The 16,626-nt window shown below is 54.5% G+C and overlaps 1 protein-coding gene across 2 annotated transcripts in view; it reads right to left on the bottom strand.

Annotated features, from left to right (window-relative positions):
* Positions 1-12,585: 12,585 nt before the first annotated feature.
* Positions 12,586-16,626, bottom strand: part of LOC133349844 (odorant receptor 131-2-like) — a 29,059-nt gene continuing 25,018 nt past the window's right edge. For both annotated transcript variants that reach the window (XM_061563647.1, XM_061563648.1), the window contains 2 exons: positions 14,886-14,966; positions 12,586-13,764 (listed from right to left, as the gene is read on the bottom strand). In XM_061563647.1, the coding sequence (XP_061419631.1) occupies positions 12,782-13,759 (978 nt within the window). In that variant the 5' untranslated portion in view covers positions 13,760-13,764; positions 14,886-14,966 and the 3' untranslated portion in view covers positions 12,586-12,781. The remainder of the gene's footprint in view (positions 13,765-14,885; positions 14,967-16,626) is intronic.

Raw genomic sequence — 16,626 nt, 5'->3', positions numbered from 1 at the left:
GCTTTGCCGCTAACGGCAGCTTGTTGGGTATTTTTGGGCGAACAGCCGAGGTGTAAATCGCTGATGTTAAATTGATGGGACATGTTCTTGTTTCCACGTTCCTTGCCATTCCTTGTTTGCTCGGGACCGATTTCCTGGGCAGAATGCCCCTGAAAATTCAGATTGACCAGGGATGCCTGGAATTACTATCAGCCCGTCGAATGTCATTTTTGCCTTCACCCACCCGCTTATGCACGGCCAATGCTACCGTGCAAGCACTTGCGCATCGGACGGTAAAAATTCCCCCCGGTGCGCAAATGTTGGTTCCCCTCCGATTGCGGAAGCTGCTTGATTTTGGAGCGATGGCAGGAGGAATCCTTTTGGGGCCTTCTAATAAGGCCAGTCGTGGACTGACATTAGTAGCAGTTCAGACGTTGGTATCCAACGATCAAGAACCTTTCATTCAAGTTCTAAATGCAGGGTTAGTCACATCGGTTATCCAGGAGGGTTTTGTGCTAGCTCATGCGTCGCCGGCGCTTCCTGAGGGGAGCGTAGTCAGAAATGTGGGCACCGCATCTCATACACGACCCCCCCCGAAATACGGATGAGGGGTGGATGGATAAGCTTTATGCTGAGAGTGTGGATTTGTCCGAGGGCCAGAAGGGAACGCTATGAGCGCTTTTGCGCGATTTTTTTGATGTTTTTAGCAATAGAAAATGTTATATTGGCCGCACGTCACTCTTGAGTCATCATATTGATATGAGTGATGCCGCTCCTATCCGGCAGAATCCCTACTGGCTGAGCACTACGGAAAAAGAACACGTTCCCCTGGCGGTTGACGAAATGTTAGCCGCGGACATTATTTCACCGTCCACCAGCCTGTGGGGAGCCCCAATTGTACTTGTAAAAAAACACGATGGTAGCTTGCGTTTCTGCGTTTACTTCCATAAGCTTAATAAGGTCTCCGTCGCGGATGCGTATCCCTTACCATGGATGGATGACTAGCTAAACGCTTTGGCGGGGGCGTGGTTCTTTTCTACCTTTGATCTCGTATCCAGGTTCTGGCAGTTGCCACTTGATGAAGCCTAGAAACCTTAGACTGCCTTTCGTACACTGCAAGGCTTGTTCGAATTTAATCGGCTTTCCATGGGTCTTCATTCCGTACCAGCCACGTTCCAGCGATTAATGGAACTGGTCCTAGCTGGTCTCCAGTGGGACTCGTGCTAAATATATCTCGACGATGTTATCGTCTTCAGTCGTATGTTCGATGAATACCTAGAACGTCTACGCGCTGTCTTTCTCAAAATGCGTGCGGCTAACCTGAAATTTAAGCTACAAAAATGTCACTTTTTCCAGAAATCGGTTCGGTATCTTGGCCACATAGTTATCGAATCGGGTATTGCGACCGACCCGGATAAAACCGCGTGCGCCTGAACTTGGCTGACCCCCACGTCAGTTTCATAGGATTTGTGTCTTATTATTGCCGCTTTGTTGCCGGGTTCGTGTCCATCGCTAAACCTCTCCACGCATTGAAGGGAGGAGGAGGCCGCATTTTGTGCCATCCAGGATTACTTGGTGAATGCCCCTCCCCTGCGCTACCCTGATTTTTCTTTGCCGTTCATTCTTGATATGGACGCTAGTAACACCGGAATTGGAGCTGTTTTGTCCCCGGTTGTCAACGGCATTGAGAGTGTTGTTGCGTATGGCAGCAGGGTGCTGACTCCGGCTGAACTGCGGTACTGTGTCATGCACCGGGAACTGTTGGCTATCGTAGTTTTTGTGCAACAGTATCGCCCCTACTTGTACGGTAGACACTTTGAGGTGGGCTCTGACCACGCAGTGCTCCAGTATGCGCTGCGTGTCAAACCAACCGTCAGGCCAACTATCACGCTGACTGAAGGTCCTCCAGGACTACTCCTTTCAAGTTACTTATCGCAAGGGTTCCCGTCATATCAACGCTGACGCCCTGTCGCTATTGCCAATGGACGAGAGGTGCGCATACTTTTTGGGCTCTGAATGCTGTAAATCAGCCAATGTGACCTCGCCCCCTCACCTTGCGGCATTGGCCAAGGCTGTGGCAGTCGAGGCGGACGGCAGTTCAGCCGCGCGGGACACTGTCATTGGGTTGGACTACGAGGAATGGGGATGCCTCCAGGCGGAGGACGCTTGCCTGACTAAATTACAACGTCATGTCAGAGAGACTGATGTAGGCACGGATCGGCGCAGCGTCGCCTCTGTCATCCTTCGAGGCGGCTTACTCATGCATTGGGATGGGGGGCTGCACCGTTATAACATTGTCGTGCCCACTGCCCTGCGAGGCAGGGTTGTTGTGGGCTGTACACGAGCGTCTCTTGCACCTGGGCGTGCAAAAGACACTGGCCACACTCAAGTTAGGATGTCGAATATTTTCTCAAAGGTTGTGTGCAGTGTGCGCAGCGGAAGCCACCAGCAAAACCCTGTTGTCCACCGTTACAATAAATTAAGGTTTCACGCGTTAACGAACTTGTTTCTCTGGACATCCTTGGTCCGTTTCCCACTACCCCTTGGGGGAATAAGCATTGCTTGAGTGAGTTGAGTATTTTTCACGCTGGCCCATGGCCTGGCCGCTCCCCAACCAATCGGCAGCGACGATCACTGAGGCATTCCTCAATGGTTACATGATGGACAAGGGTGCTCCTGAATATCTTTTCACCAATCAGGGCATACATTTTTCTTCTAAATTGTTGCATGAAGTCTGCGATTTATTGTGAATTAAGAAAGCATGCACGTCACCGTACCACCCGGGGACGAATGGCATGTTTGAGGGGCTGCACAGGACTCTGACCTCTATGTTAAGCCATCATGTCAGTCCCAACTCGATTGGAACTTACACATTCCCGCAGTTCTGGCCGCTTATAGGATGGCCCCTCACAAATCCACCGGCTACTCACCGTTTTTTTCAATGTATGGAAAGGAACACGATCCCCCGATTGATGTTCAGTTACAAGCCGCACCCAACAGGGCTAAATCTAACATTTCAGACTCTGTGCGCTTCACTCCTCAAAAGCTTTCCGAGGCACGTTACGCTTCCAGGGTAAATTCTGAATCGCGCCAATTAGCCAATGAGTGGCTTAAGGGGGTCCGTACTTCTACGCATGAGTGGATACCTGGGGACAGAGCCTGGTTGCACTCTCCACAGGTACCGGTGGGTACGTAGCCTAAATTGTTCAAACCCTGGAGAGGGCCGGTTGATGTGATTCGGGTTGTTCGGCGTGTGTCCAGATCCGCTTGGGACGGCGGAGTTGGATCGTACATCCCTCTCGCCTAAAGCCATTCATCTCTCCGCGCGAGTTCGTATCATCTTCATACTGCAGGGGCCGAGTGTCGGGTGTGTCCGACAAGCTGAGGTATGTGCCCGCTGAGGTTGGTCCTCAGTGGAGTGATTTCATTCCGTCCTCATGTGCCGCACACCTGACATCCCCCAAGCCGGCTTCGCTGGCATTGGATGAGGAGGACCTGTAGACCCGGCCTACTGCTCTTCATGAGGAGCCGGGTTCGGTGGAACATTTGCATATTCCCTCTGGGACCTCCAGGGTGAGCAAGCCCACCTCCCCTGGGGGCCTGGCAACACGGACTCGCTCAAAGACTCGGTTTTCGTGATCCCCATGCACACACGCTCCCATTCTGTCAGTTGGTTGTTGTGCTCGTTGGGTCATGGCGGCTATTGGCTGAACCTAGCCGTTATTGCGCTCGCGGGCGTTGTTACACGGTGAAGGTGGGAGGTGTTGGTGAGTAAGGGGAGTCCGAGTGTTCGCGTGTTTTCTTTTTTTTTCTCTTCCTCTCGCGTGTTATTGTTCGGGCTTACGCCCTCTTTCCCTGTTGGTTATGTACATAGTGTAATTATTGTATATGTGGGTTTGGGTATTTATTATTGGTAATTGTTCTTGTTATTGTTGAGATACACATAGTGTTTTATCACCTTTTACTCGCTCTTTTATCGCTTTACTCACTTGGTTTGTTTTAAAGGAGGGAGTTGACAGCCGGGACGGCTGTGTACTACGAAGTGGAGGGGGGGGGGGTGTAGTGACATCGCGAATGTCACTGTATGGTGCCGACCCTAGAGGGGCACGGCATGCGATGTACTCACATCGCGGACATCACGTATGTAGCAGCGTCATGCATGTCACCGAGTAATTCCGGCTCTAGTAAGGCACGGCGTGCGATGCACCGTCATCGCGGACACCCTGTAGGTGGGTGTAGTACTAGCCCTAGTGAGGGCTTGGTGAGCGCTGGGATAGCGCAGTGCCACCACGCATGGCGTGCAGTGCTGTCTCCTACCGGAAGGAGTGGGAGAGTATCAGCCCAGGGACAGGGTTACCCTGGGCCATGGCACTCTGGTTGACCCCGAAGGCACGTTACCGGTAAAGTCTCCAGGGGGCCCCCAGATGGGGGCTAAGGGGTGGTCACGTGTCCGGGGGAAAGTTGTCTCAAGAAGAGTTGAGAGAGAGCCAGAGCTCTCTCGAAGGTGGGCGGAGCCAAGGGAGCTTATAAGCCGAGTTCCTGCAGGGACCGGGGTCGGCGATGCTACCGTCATCTAAAGATCTACTTTCTACATCAAGAATAGTCTCCAACACGTGGTCCGGAACCCGAGCCGGGGTCCGGTCCGTTGTAGCTAACTCCCAGTGTGTTAGTGTAGTTAGCCGGGTGGTCCACCACCCTAGGCTATTATCTGGTAAAGGGGCTGCTACCCTTTTGTGTATTCGTGTTGGTGTAATAAATGTGTTGCCTCTAAGAAGTACGCCTGCAACTCAGTTGGGCCCACTACATCTATATTTAAAAAAATATGCGACGTGCAGAGTGTCTATTAATGGTTATCATATTCCACACACAATTTGGATTAAAAGCAATTAGTGGAGCTGCCCCAAAGTTTTGGAACCACCTAGTTTCGTCTGTTGCCATCTCCATTCTACCATCTGTCCTCATTAAAACTGATTATTAAAATCACTAAATTAAGTGTGAATGTAATTTTACAATATCATTGCTGTGATGAAGTTTTTTTAAATCTGTAATTGTGGAGTGCTTAAATGTTGTTTGCTGAGTCGCCCTTGAAAATAAGCTTATTAGTTCAATGGTCTTCACTCGGGAAATAAACTTATTATTATAATTCTGAATTGACCAATGTATACTTATTACTTATGGTGCCTCCCTTTTTGGAGGGAGATAGTGTTTGTTTATCTTGGCAAGGCTGCGAGTCATTCATTTCATGGTCAGCAAAAGGAAGTACTTTCTATCCTTCTCTGTGCCCAAGTCAGCTTTCAATACTGGATTGTGTTGTGACTCGAAGGTAAAATTTACTCCGGTCTGTGGCCTCAATTAAAACTCATACAAGACAGTCATCGACTTACGATCATAATTAGTTCTTGAGGCCCCTCTTCTTGGTTCTTTCGGTAAAGTCACGTAGAAGGGAAGTAATAAAATAATAAAAATAAAACATAATAAAACAATTCTCACGACGTTTCGGCCACAACGCAAGCAGCCGTCCTCAGGTGAAAACCAGGTCCGTCGAGGCGACAGAGTCTCTGTCGCCTCGACGGACCTGAAGTCAAATCATTCCAACTCGTGGTCCATTAATTTTACCACATCAGTTTCTCAAACACCGTCAATAAAATAATTATGAATCTCGTATTGTAGCCTGGCTATATATGTGTAATGCGAGCAAGGATTGAAGGGGGCGGAGTCTGGGTCACGTGAGGAGAGGGAGGAGTTAGGGTCACGTTGGGAGAGGATTTAGGGAGAGAACCGGAAGGGGAACGGGGAGTTGAGACGGAGTGAAACGGGAGGAGGCCACGCTGGGCAGTACGGGGAGAGTGGCGCGGTCGCCACGCAGTGGGAGACGTCGGCACCGTCAGCCATCGGTGTCAGGACGCAGAGGGCTAGCGAGCGGTGGAAGGCTAGCTGCAGAGCGGAGCAGCAGTGAAGCTGCAGTCGGAGCAGCGGTGTGGCTGCAGGGTGGAGCAGCAGTGAGGCTGCAGAACGAGCAGCAGAGTGGCTGTGGAGTGATCGTCGGGAGAGACGCGGGCCTGAGCGAGGACGCCGTGTGAACGAGAATCTACGAACCCAAATAAAGGACAACGGAGATCGACATTGAGAAAGAGTCCTTTATTACATTGGTGTCAGAAGTGAAACGGCATGTCAAAACAGCACAGAAGGAAGAACGTCCCTGCACCATCTTCTGCAGCATCTTCTGACGACGACCTCCCTCCAGCGGTGGCGCTACCGACGATGGAGGGGGAAAGCGACACTGGGACGAGCGGCGGTCTGGGCGTGCAGGACGTGGCCGTTTTGGTGGGTCCATCCACGCGAGTGGACGCTGATGAAGGATGGCGACAGGTGGTGGCCCAACTGGAGGCACTGAAGACGGTGTTGGCGCAGTTATGCGACCTCGTGACGCCGGCAACGACTTCGGGGAGGCCCGGCGGGGAACAGCGGGCCGGGGCCTTGCCGTCGCCATCAGCCCTCTCGACCACGCGGCACGAAGACGCCATCTTGGGCGTGGCGGAGGAGGAACGGCGGGAAGCCGCCATCTTGCGCCCTCCGCCGCGGGAAGCCGCCATCTTGCACACGTTGCGGAGTGACGCCATCTTGTCGCTGCCGCGTGAGTCACCATCGGCGGAGGACGGCGGAGCAAGGACCCGCAGCCGTCATTTAACAACGGTCAAAGAGTTTTCCATCGGCGGTGATTGGAGCGCATTTGCCTGCCGTTTTCAAGCGGCTGTACGATCCGCCAAATGGACGGACGCGGAGGCCCTGGAAGTCCTACCAACACTTCTCGACGACGAGTCCGTCAGGTTCTTCCGCTCCATCAAGGCCGACAAGAAGAGGACGCTGCAGGGTGTCTTCGATAAAATGGCGGATGCGTACGAGCCTCCGGACGATGCCCATCTTAGATTCGTACAGCGGCAACGGGCGCCCATACCAAGCGCCGTTCTGGAACTGGCGATGGCAGCATACCCCGAGACGGAGCTGGATTTGTTGGAACCCCTTGTGTTGGGCAAGATGCTGGAATTGGGGATCCCCATGCCGGTGTGCAGCCATGATAAGTTGACGTCCCGTGCTGCGGCTAAGTGCTTTGATACTCAATTTAATCTCCGACGCTGGAAACAGGTGTCAGCTTGGACGGGGGCCCCATCGTCGAAGGCGGTGCTACGGGGTGGGATCCTAAGAAGGCGGTCTACGTTCCTGACGACAAGGGTCCGCAGGAGTTGACGGCTGCCTCCGCCCAGTGGCCTGCTCGGGGGGGAACGGGGCCGAGGTCCGGGCCGCCGGCGCGGGAGCGTCGGGACAGAGGGGGTGCCGCGCGCCGAAACCACGTGGAGTGTTTCCACTGCGGCCGTAAGGGCCACTTCGCCAGGGATTGTTGGGCTCGCATCCCGGGGCTGCCCCAGCAGGAGGCCTTGACCACGGACGTCACGCGACAGGACCATCCAGGACAGGCAAGTCGGTGCGCATCAGACACCCGGCAAGGCCTGTCACCTCATGCATCACCATCGCCGCGCGGTCTGTGTGTCGTTAACAACAAGGGGCCGCCGATTGACCCGTGTCGCTCGCTGACGCAATGGCGGCGATTGGCACGGAGGGTGGTTGCGGCCGCTACTGGGTCGTCCACTGTACCGGGTTCTATTTAGGGGGTCGAGGTGCGTATTTTGGTGGACTCCGGTGCGCCCGTGACCATTATTTCGGACGTCATTTTCCATCTCTTGGGCATTCCGCCGGGGAGAGTGCGACCGGTTTATGATTCGTGCATAGCGGCGAACGGAGGAAGTATGGGCATTGTGGGCCAGGTGGACGCCAACATATCGATTGGGGGGGTGTCGGCTTCAGGGACCGTTTTGATCTCTAGGTTCCTCGCGGTACCCTGTTTGTTGGGGACCGATTTCCTGGCAAAAATGCCCATTCAAATAAGAGTTGATCAAAATTGCATTTAATTACCAGGGGGGCGGAAAATTTCGTTCTTGCCGTCGCCATGGGGACGGTCTGCCCATGTTTACCAGGTACAGGCGCTGTCCGAGGTATCTGTTGACATTCCACCTGGTTTGCAGATGCTTATCCCGTTGAGATATCGGAAGCCAGTACCTGGCATTGAGGGAGCGGCGGGGGTTTTGTTATCGCCGTCCACGGCTATATCGGGCGGCTCGGCGCTGGTTGGGGCACAAACGATTGTCCGGCCGGGCCAACCCCCGTTTTTACAAGTGCTGAATGGGAGTGCGGAGAATGTTAGCGTCCCGGCCGGAACGGTTTTGGCTCACGCCACGACCGCGTTCATGACCCATGACGACCGAGGCCGCCGGTACATGGTAGGGGGGGTTGCGGGGCCTACGGGGCAGGATGATCGTTGGGTTGCCGAGTTGTGCGGGGAGAATTCATCCCTGACCGGAGAACAACGGTCTGCGCTTCGTGCGCTGTTGCTTAGCTATTCCGACGTGTTTGCCAGGTACAGGCGCTGTCCGAGGTATCTGTTGACATTCCACCTGGTTTGCAGATGCTTATCCCGTTGAGATATCGGAAGCCAGTACCTGGCATTGAGGGAGCGGCGGGGGTTTTGTTATCGCCGTCCACGGCTATATCGGGCGGCTCGGCGCTGGTTGGGGCACAAACGATTGTCCGGCCGGGCCAACCCCCATTTTTACAAGTGCTGAATGGGAGTGCGGAGAATGTTAGCGTCCCGGCCGGAACGGTTTTGGCTCACGCCACGACCGCGTTCATGACCCATGACGACCGAGGCCGCCGGTACATGGTAGGGGGGGTTGCGGGGCCTACGGGGCAGGATGATCGTTGGGTTGCCGAGTTGTGCGGGGAGAATTCATCCCTGACCGGAGAACAACGGTCTGCGCTTCGTGCGCTGTTGCTTAGCTATTCCGACGTGTTCAGCTCGGATGATTTTGACTTGGGACGCACCTCCTTGCTTTCCCACCACATTGATACGGGGGACGCCGCTCCGATTCGGTTGAACTCGCATCGGTTGAGCCCGACGGAGCGGGATCAGGTTCGCGGTGCAGTGGAGGACATGCTGGCCACTGACATAATATCCCCGTCTAACAGTCCATGGGGCGCGCCGGTAGTCCTTGTGAAGAAGAAGGATGGGAAACTGCGATTTTGCGTCGATTTTCGAAAATTAAACAAGGTGTCCGTCGCAGACGCGTACCCCCTGCCGCGTATGGATGATTCCCTCGATGCCTTGTCCGGGGCGAAGTTTTTTTCAACGCTGGATCTCTCCTCGGGATTCTGGCAGCTTCCCCTCGATGAGTCCTCGAGGGAAAAGACGGCTTTCCGTACGCCGCAGGGATTGTTTCAGTTTAATTGCCTTCCGATGGGCTTGAATGCGGCCCCCGCCACTTTTCAGCGGTTGATGGAGCTGATGTTAATGGGTCTGCAGTGGGAGACATGTTTGATTTATTTAGACGATGTTATCGTCTTTAGCCGCACATTTGACGAACATTTACAGAGATTGGAGACGGTTTTTGCTAGGATGTGCTCCGCCAATCTAAAATTCAAACCAAAGAAGTGTCACCTACTGCAACGCTCCGTGCGTTATTTGGGACACATAGTTAGTGCGGACGGAGTGGCCACGGACCCAGAGAAGACGGCGTGCGTCCGCAACTGGCCAATCCCGGCCTCAGTTGGGGACGTACGTCGCTTCCTTGGGTTCGCCTCATATTATCGCAGGTTCGTTCCGAACTTTGCTATGATCGCTAGGCCCTTGCACCTCCTTACGGGTAAGGGTCGGAGGTTCAGTTGGGGACCGCCGAGGAAGCGGCGTTTGAGGGTCTACGCGATCGGTTGGCGACGGCGCCGACATTGGACTATCCGGATTTTGATCGACCTTTTATTCTGGGTACGGACGCTAGTGACACCGGGATCGGGGCCAATCTGTCACAGTCCAAGGGCGGCGTGGAACGCGTGGTAGCCTACGGTAGCCGTGTGCTGTCCCCGGCAGAAACCCACTACTGCGTTACTCGCCGCGAACTATTAGCTATTGTCTATTTTCTCCGCCAATATCGGCCGTATCTATACGGCCGTTCGTTTATTGTGCACACGGACCATGCGGCTCTGCAATATGCCCTGAGAGTTGACCAACCATCTGGCCAACTTGCACGATGGTTGGAGACCCTGCAGGAATTTTCCTTCGACATTCAATATCGGAAGGGGTCGCGTCACGCGAACGCGGACGCACTCTCCAGATTACCACAGGGGTCCCCGTGCGCTTGCGCGTCGGGTACGAATAGGTGTACGCCGGTTCAGCTACCCCCTCGGCCTGTCGTTTCAGCTGTCGAGGTGCCTGGGGCTCCGCTGTGCCCAGGACCGGCCGATGGGGTTCTGAACCTGCCACGCTCGGTATGGATTCGCGAACAATTGCTTGACGACTCGTTGGGGGCTTTACGGAGTCGGGCTGCGAAGGGAGGGGGGGGACTGCTGTCCGGTGGGACGCCGGGGGCCGCTCTCCGGGATGGTTTGCTCATGTGGAGGGAGGGGTTGCATGACCGCTGGCGTCTGGTGGTACCGTCGTCGTTACGGTAAGAATTGATTCGGACTCTGCACTGCGACACTTTATTACATCTCGGGGTGCAGAAAACTTTGTTAACATTGCAGCGAGACTACTTCTGGCACGGCATGACAACGGATGTCGTCGAACACATTCGGGCGTGTCCCGAGTGTGCCCGGCGGAAGCCGCCTAAAAACCCATATGTGCCGCCGGTGTAGTCTATACAGGTGTCTCGAATCAACGAGTTGGTGGCGCTGGATATTTTGGGACCTTTCCCGCCATCCGCTCGGGGTGGAATATATTTCCCGTTGGCCTATGGCTTGGCCCTTACCCGACCAGTTGGCGGCGTCTATCACGGACGCCTTCCTGTTTGGATATGTACTGGACAAAGGGGCACCGGAAAGGCTACTCACGGATCAGGGGCGAAATTTTTCTTATAAATTGTTGGCAGAAGTGTGCGCTGCTCTGGGAACCTAGAAGGTTCGTACATCTCCCTACCACCCTCAGACGGATGGCATGGTGGAACGGCTTAATCGGATGCTGTCGGCCATGCTATGTCACACGGTTGACGAGAAACAAGCTGATTGGGACTTGCATATACCTGGGGTACTCTCCACGTATCGGATGACGCCTCATGCGTCCACAGGGTATTCTCCATTTTTTCAAATGTACGGCCGCGAGAATGTGCCGCCGGTGGAAGTACAGCTGGGTACGGGGGCGAAGGGTCCTGTTAAGCCTCTCCCCGAGTACATTCAGGACACTGTTCGACGCGTCGCCGAGGCACGGGAGGGGGCCCGATTGGCTACTGCCAAGACTCAGGTGCGAAACGAGCGTTGCGCCCGGCGCTCGACCGGTAAATGCCCCTGGCGAGTGGGGGACATGGCATGGCTGCACTGCCCGCAGGTGCGGCCGGGGACCTCCCCTAAGCTTCACAAACCATGGCAAGGGCCGGTTAAGCTTATTGAAGTCCCTAACCCGCAGTCCGCGCGGGTTCGGTTCGGATCGCGGCGCTGGTACGTCCATACGTCTAGGTTGAAGCCCTACGTGGCCCCGCGGATGGATTCGTCATCTCCTGATGTTGCCTTGCCGGTGTCTGTTGCACCCGATGCACCTCTGCCCTTGCCTGTTGACCCTGCAAGCGCACCTGTCGTGCCTTCTACAGACGAACCAGCCGTGACGCAGGCGGATGCGGCTAATCCTGCTCTGGGTGGGCCTACCACGGCGACGGGGCCACTTGACCCCGCTGCCCCTCCAACCCTACCACAGACACGGTTGCGGGAGACCCTGGACTTGGGTCTCTCTGGGGAACGGGACCTTGGCATTGACGGGCCTCCAACAGCGGCGGGCGGTTCTACTCCCGTCGCTTATAAAACTCCGTTGCCTTCTCGGTCTGTGGGGGGGCCGCCGCCCGTTCGGGACGGGCCGGCGACCCGCACGCGTTCCAAATCCCTTTCCTTTCGTTGATTGTTTTCTTGTTATTGTTGTTCTTGTTATCGTTGTTATATTCTCCGTTGTCCGGTGATGCCAGATGGTTAAAATGTTGCTCGCATTATTTTATTATATTTATTGCAGCCGGGGACGGCTGGGTTTTCATCAGGGGGGGGGTCGTGTAATGCGAGCAAGGATTGAGGGGGGCGGAGTCTGGGTCACGTGAGGAGAGGGAGGAGTTAGGGTCACGTGGGAGAGAGGATTTAGGGAGAGAACCGGAAGGGGAACGGGGAGTTGAGACGGAGTGAAACGGGAGGAGGCCACGCTGGGCAGTACGGGGAGAGTGGCGCGGTCGCCACGCAGTGGGAAACGTCGGCACCGTCAGCCATCGGTGTCAGGACGCAGAGGGCTAGCGAGCGGTGGAAGGCTAGCTGCAGAGCGGAGCAGCAGTGAAGCTGCAGACGGAGCAGCGGTGTGGCTGCAGAACGAGCAGCAGAGTGGCTGTGGAGTGATCGTCGGGAGAGAAGCGGGCCTGAGCGAGGACGCCGTGTGAACGAGATTCTACGAACCCAAATAAAGGACAACGGAGATCGACATTGAGAAAGAGTCCTTTATTACATATGTAATGATGTAATGATTATCAACTTGTGTTTGAGATAGTAACAATTAATGGAACAAGATGCCAACTAAATACTTCATAAAACAAGCACATAACTCTTTTACAACAGTTTAAATATTTTTTTGCCTAATAAACATGATTCCGTATTAAAATGTCGCTCTTTAAATATGTTCTATAACCGATCATGCATGACCTGCAAACATTCTTGCTATTCATACATGTCTATGTACATTATTTTATGTTGGCCTAACCTTAGCTAAGGCATGAAGTTGACCCAACATCCGTTTTAAAGGTCGACGGATTTCCTCATCTCTGATTCCATAGAGGAAGGGGCTGAAGAATCTTGGCCAGACAAATAGCAAAAGGTAGACGACTGTTTTTAACGCAGACTTTAGTTCATATTTGCTCACAAACATTTCTATTAACAAGTAACATAACTGAATTGCAAAAGCACCCATGTACATTATTAATTGAACCATATGCAACAATACAGTATTTTTAGCCTTTGATGACTCAACCTGACTTGTACACGCTCGTTTAGCCACTTTAACAATACACACATACGTAGTTATAAGTGTAATAACACTACTTATAAATAAAATCACAAGCACCGAGGTCCTCACAGTTCCTAAAATGTGCCAAATTTGTGAATTGTCCTGTATATGCATACTGTCGCACATGTACATCGTATGTTCGAATGCCACGCGGTCACTTGAAATGAGATAACAGATTTCTGTTAATGGAAGAAGGAATGAAATAAACCAAATTACACCCAGGGATTGAAACGCGAACCTTTGAGTTATAATAGCATGATAACGCAGTGGGTGACATACGGCAACATAGCGCTCCACAGCCATCATTGTGATACAACAAATCCCATTGTTGAATAATCCTCTGTACAGATTCATGTAGATGCGGCAACCCCCAACATTAAAATAGGTTCTAGATAAATAAAATATTGACGCAATGGTAATAGAGAGTAAAAAAATGTTATCACAAATAACCAAGTTACACAAGTATATGTGCTTTACATTTGCTCTCAACGTAATTTCAGAGCAGATTGCATATATCATGCACGTAATAAACAGCATTGATGGTACAAGAGTTATGAGAATCAACATGTCACCAAGCGCGTCAACCACAACACGTACAATTCCGATAGCGTCATCATCTGTTGACTTGTTGACAGCGATGGAGAAGTTTGATGCCGCCATTATGTCTGGAAAAAACACACACATGCCAATACAAAAATCACTGCATATGTAAATATCTCAAGAACATGTATGATGCCGCCGCCACGAAGCCGTTCAGCAGGCGCCCCATCTACGACCTCGCCACCACCAAGCGACGGAGCCGACCCCGCGTCCCCCTCACCTCACCTCACATGAACACACCCGCACGCATTTTCCCCCCACCCATAGAGCTCCGAGGGGAGGTCACCTGACCGACCGGTTTTTATCCGAGAAACCCTTATCGGGATTAACTTTCACGGTTTCCGGCGACCAGGGAATTGGACGACCTCCCCCGATGCTACTTTACACCGCGGCGCTGCGACCGGCCTTAAGATGGTATGGTCGCGGCGAAGGGCATTCGGCCACCGCGGTTGAAACGCATCCCCCCACACACACCCCCACGGGTCGACGAGACAGGCAGAGGAGGGACGGGGCGGCATAGTTTAGGGTGCGCAATTGGTGGGGCAGGTGGTAGGGACATGCGGAGGCGCCGCGCTTAACTTCCACACTGCGTACAGGGAGAGGGAGCGGGCAGGGGGCCCACTACGAAGCCGCCACCCCTCCCCGGACGTGTTATGTGTGCGACCGTCGAGGGCATCTCAGGAGGGACTGCCCTCAGCTTGCCCGTGCGAGGCAGATGCATAGGTCAAACACTAAGGCCCCCCTAGAGAGGGGACCACCGGGGGATGAAATCAGCGTAGCCCTGACCCAAACAAGCTGTAATGATAATGGCGAGCGAGTGATCTCCACGCAGATTCCAGCAACGACACCAAGGAACGCGGCGACTCCTGGCGACTGGCTGCGGGAGCTGGTGGCGGGAATCACGGGGGCCACGTCGCTGGTGGAGGGGCAGGTCAACGGACGCCGTACCCAGATCTTGCTGGACACGGGAGCGGTGGTCTCGCTCGTGAGCGCGGCGCACTGAAGCACGATCGGGGTCGATGTGAGCCGCCTGCAGGCCCCGGACCGCGCGCTGCACACGGCGAGCAGAGCCGGAATGGGGCTGCTGGGGAGAGCCACCCTAGAGGTCCGCATAGGCAGCCAGGTGTGCACCCAGGAGTTCTACGTGTCGAGTGTGTTGTGTCACGAGTGTATTGCAGGTACCGACCTCCTAGAGAAGCTGGGACTCAACGTGCAACCCCGCCAGCGATGCGCCACCATGGAGAGCAACGGCGAGCGGATACCGTTCCTGGGACGAGAACCGACGCACCCCGCTTCACACCTGTGGCCGCTATCCTGGCGACGGCAGTCACCATCGGGCCGCTCACCGAGATCCTGGTGCCGGTAGCAACATCCCCCACCGACCCCGCGCTCCGACCTTCAGGGGAGGTAATGCTAACTCCTCACCCGGAGTTGGCAAAACGGTATGGGGTCGTGGGATCCGCCACGTTGGTAAACGCAGATGGGGACCGATTGTTTATGCAGATGTTTAACCCTCACAATACCCCAGCGATACTGCGACGGTGCACCCCGATCGCCACCGTACACCCCCTGCACGCACGCCACTCTGACGAATCGGTGTTCGCACTCTGGGCTGAGGACCCCGGTCGTCCTGAGGGGGACCAGGACCTGGCCTGGCGAGTCGGCCCGACTCCCCGAGCCGAGGTCGTCCCCCTGCTCGACGCGTTACATGTACCATGGGCGGATCTACCTAAGGGAGAGGCCGATCGGCTGTGCGAGTTACTGCAGGAGTATGCCGACATATTCAGTTAACACGACTCGGACGTGGGTCGGACCGACCTTGTTAAGCACCAAATTGACACCGGTGCAGCCCGACCCATCAAACTCCCTGCATACCGAGTGGGCGCACCCGAACGCGCCCAGATCAAAGAGGCAGTTGGGGACATGCTTCGCGATAACATAAATTCAGCCCTCGGCGAGCCCCTGGTCAGCCCCAGTGGTACTAGTAACGAAAAAGGATGGGTCAACCCGGTTCTGCGTCGATTACCGTAAACTGAACGCAGTCACGCTCGGCGACGCCTTCCCCATACCCCAGCATCGACGACACTTTTGACAGCCTCGCCGGAGCGCGATATTTTTCCACCCTCGATCTCGCGTCCGGGTACTGGCAGGTGGAGATGGCGGAGGAGGATCGGCCGAAAACTACATTCACCACCCCGATGGGACTATTCGAGTTTCGAGTACTCCCGTTCGGACTCACCAATGCGCCCGCGACGTTCCAGCGGCTGATGGAGTTGGTGATGCGGGGCTTGCAATGGGAACAGTGCCTGATTTACTTGGACGATGTGATAGTGTTCAGTAGATCTTTGTCTGAGCATTGGTCCAGGTTACGAGAGGTATTCCAGCGACTGCGAGCGGCTCATCTCAAGCTTAAGCCACGTAAGTGTTACAGCGCACAATGCGAGGTGGGGTACCTCGGGCATCACGTCAGCGAGGCAGGCGTACACACCGATCCGGAGAAGGTACACGCCGTAGTGGAGTGGCCACGGCCAAGGAATCTGACGGAGATCAGATCATTTTTGGGGCTCGCCACCTATTATCGTCGATTCGTAAAGGGATTCAGCGAGATTGCACGCCCCCGCACCCAACTCACTTCCCCTAAGCACCCCTATCAGTGGACGGGGGCCTGCCAGACGGCCTTCATCACTCTCAAAAACCACCTCACCCACGCCCCCACCCTCGCTTTCCCCGATTTTACCACCGATTTTATTTTGGACACCGATGCCTGCAGCAGCGGGCTGGGTGCGGTGTTGTCACAAGTGCAGGATGGGATGGAACGAGTCATCGCGTACGCCAGCCGGACCTTGAGTGGGGCCGAGCTGAACTATTGTGTGACCCGCCAAGAGTTGTACGCCGTGATTTTCGAATGTAAACAGTTCCGGCCGTAT

This window comes from Lethenteron reissneri, chromosome 31, assembly GCF_015708825.2.
Source record: "Lethenteron reissneri isolate LAM-NWPU_2019-01 chromosome 31, ASM1570882v1, whole genome shotgun sequence".
Taxonomy (NCBI): Eukaryota; Metazoa; Chordata; class Hyperoartia; order Petromyzontiformes; family Petromyzontidae; genus Lethenteron; species Lethenteron reissneri.
This window is presented reverse-complemented; position numbering and strand designations above follow the sequence as displayed.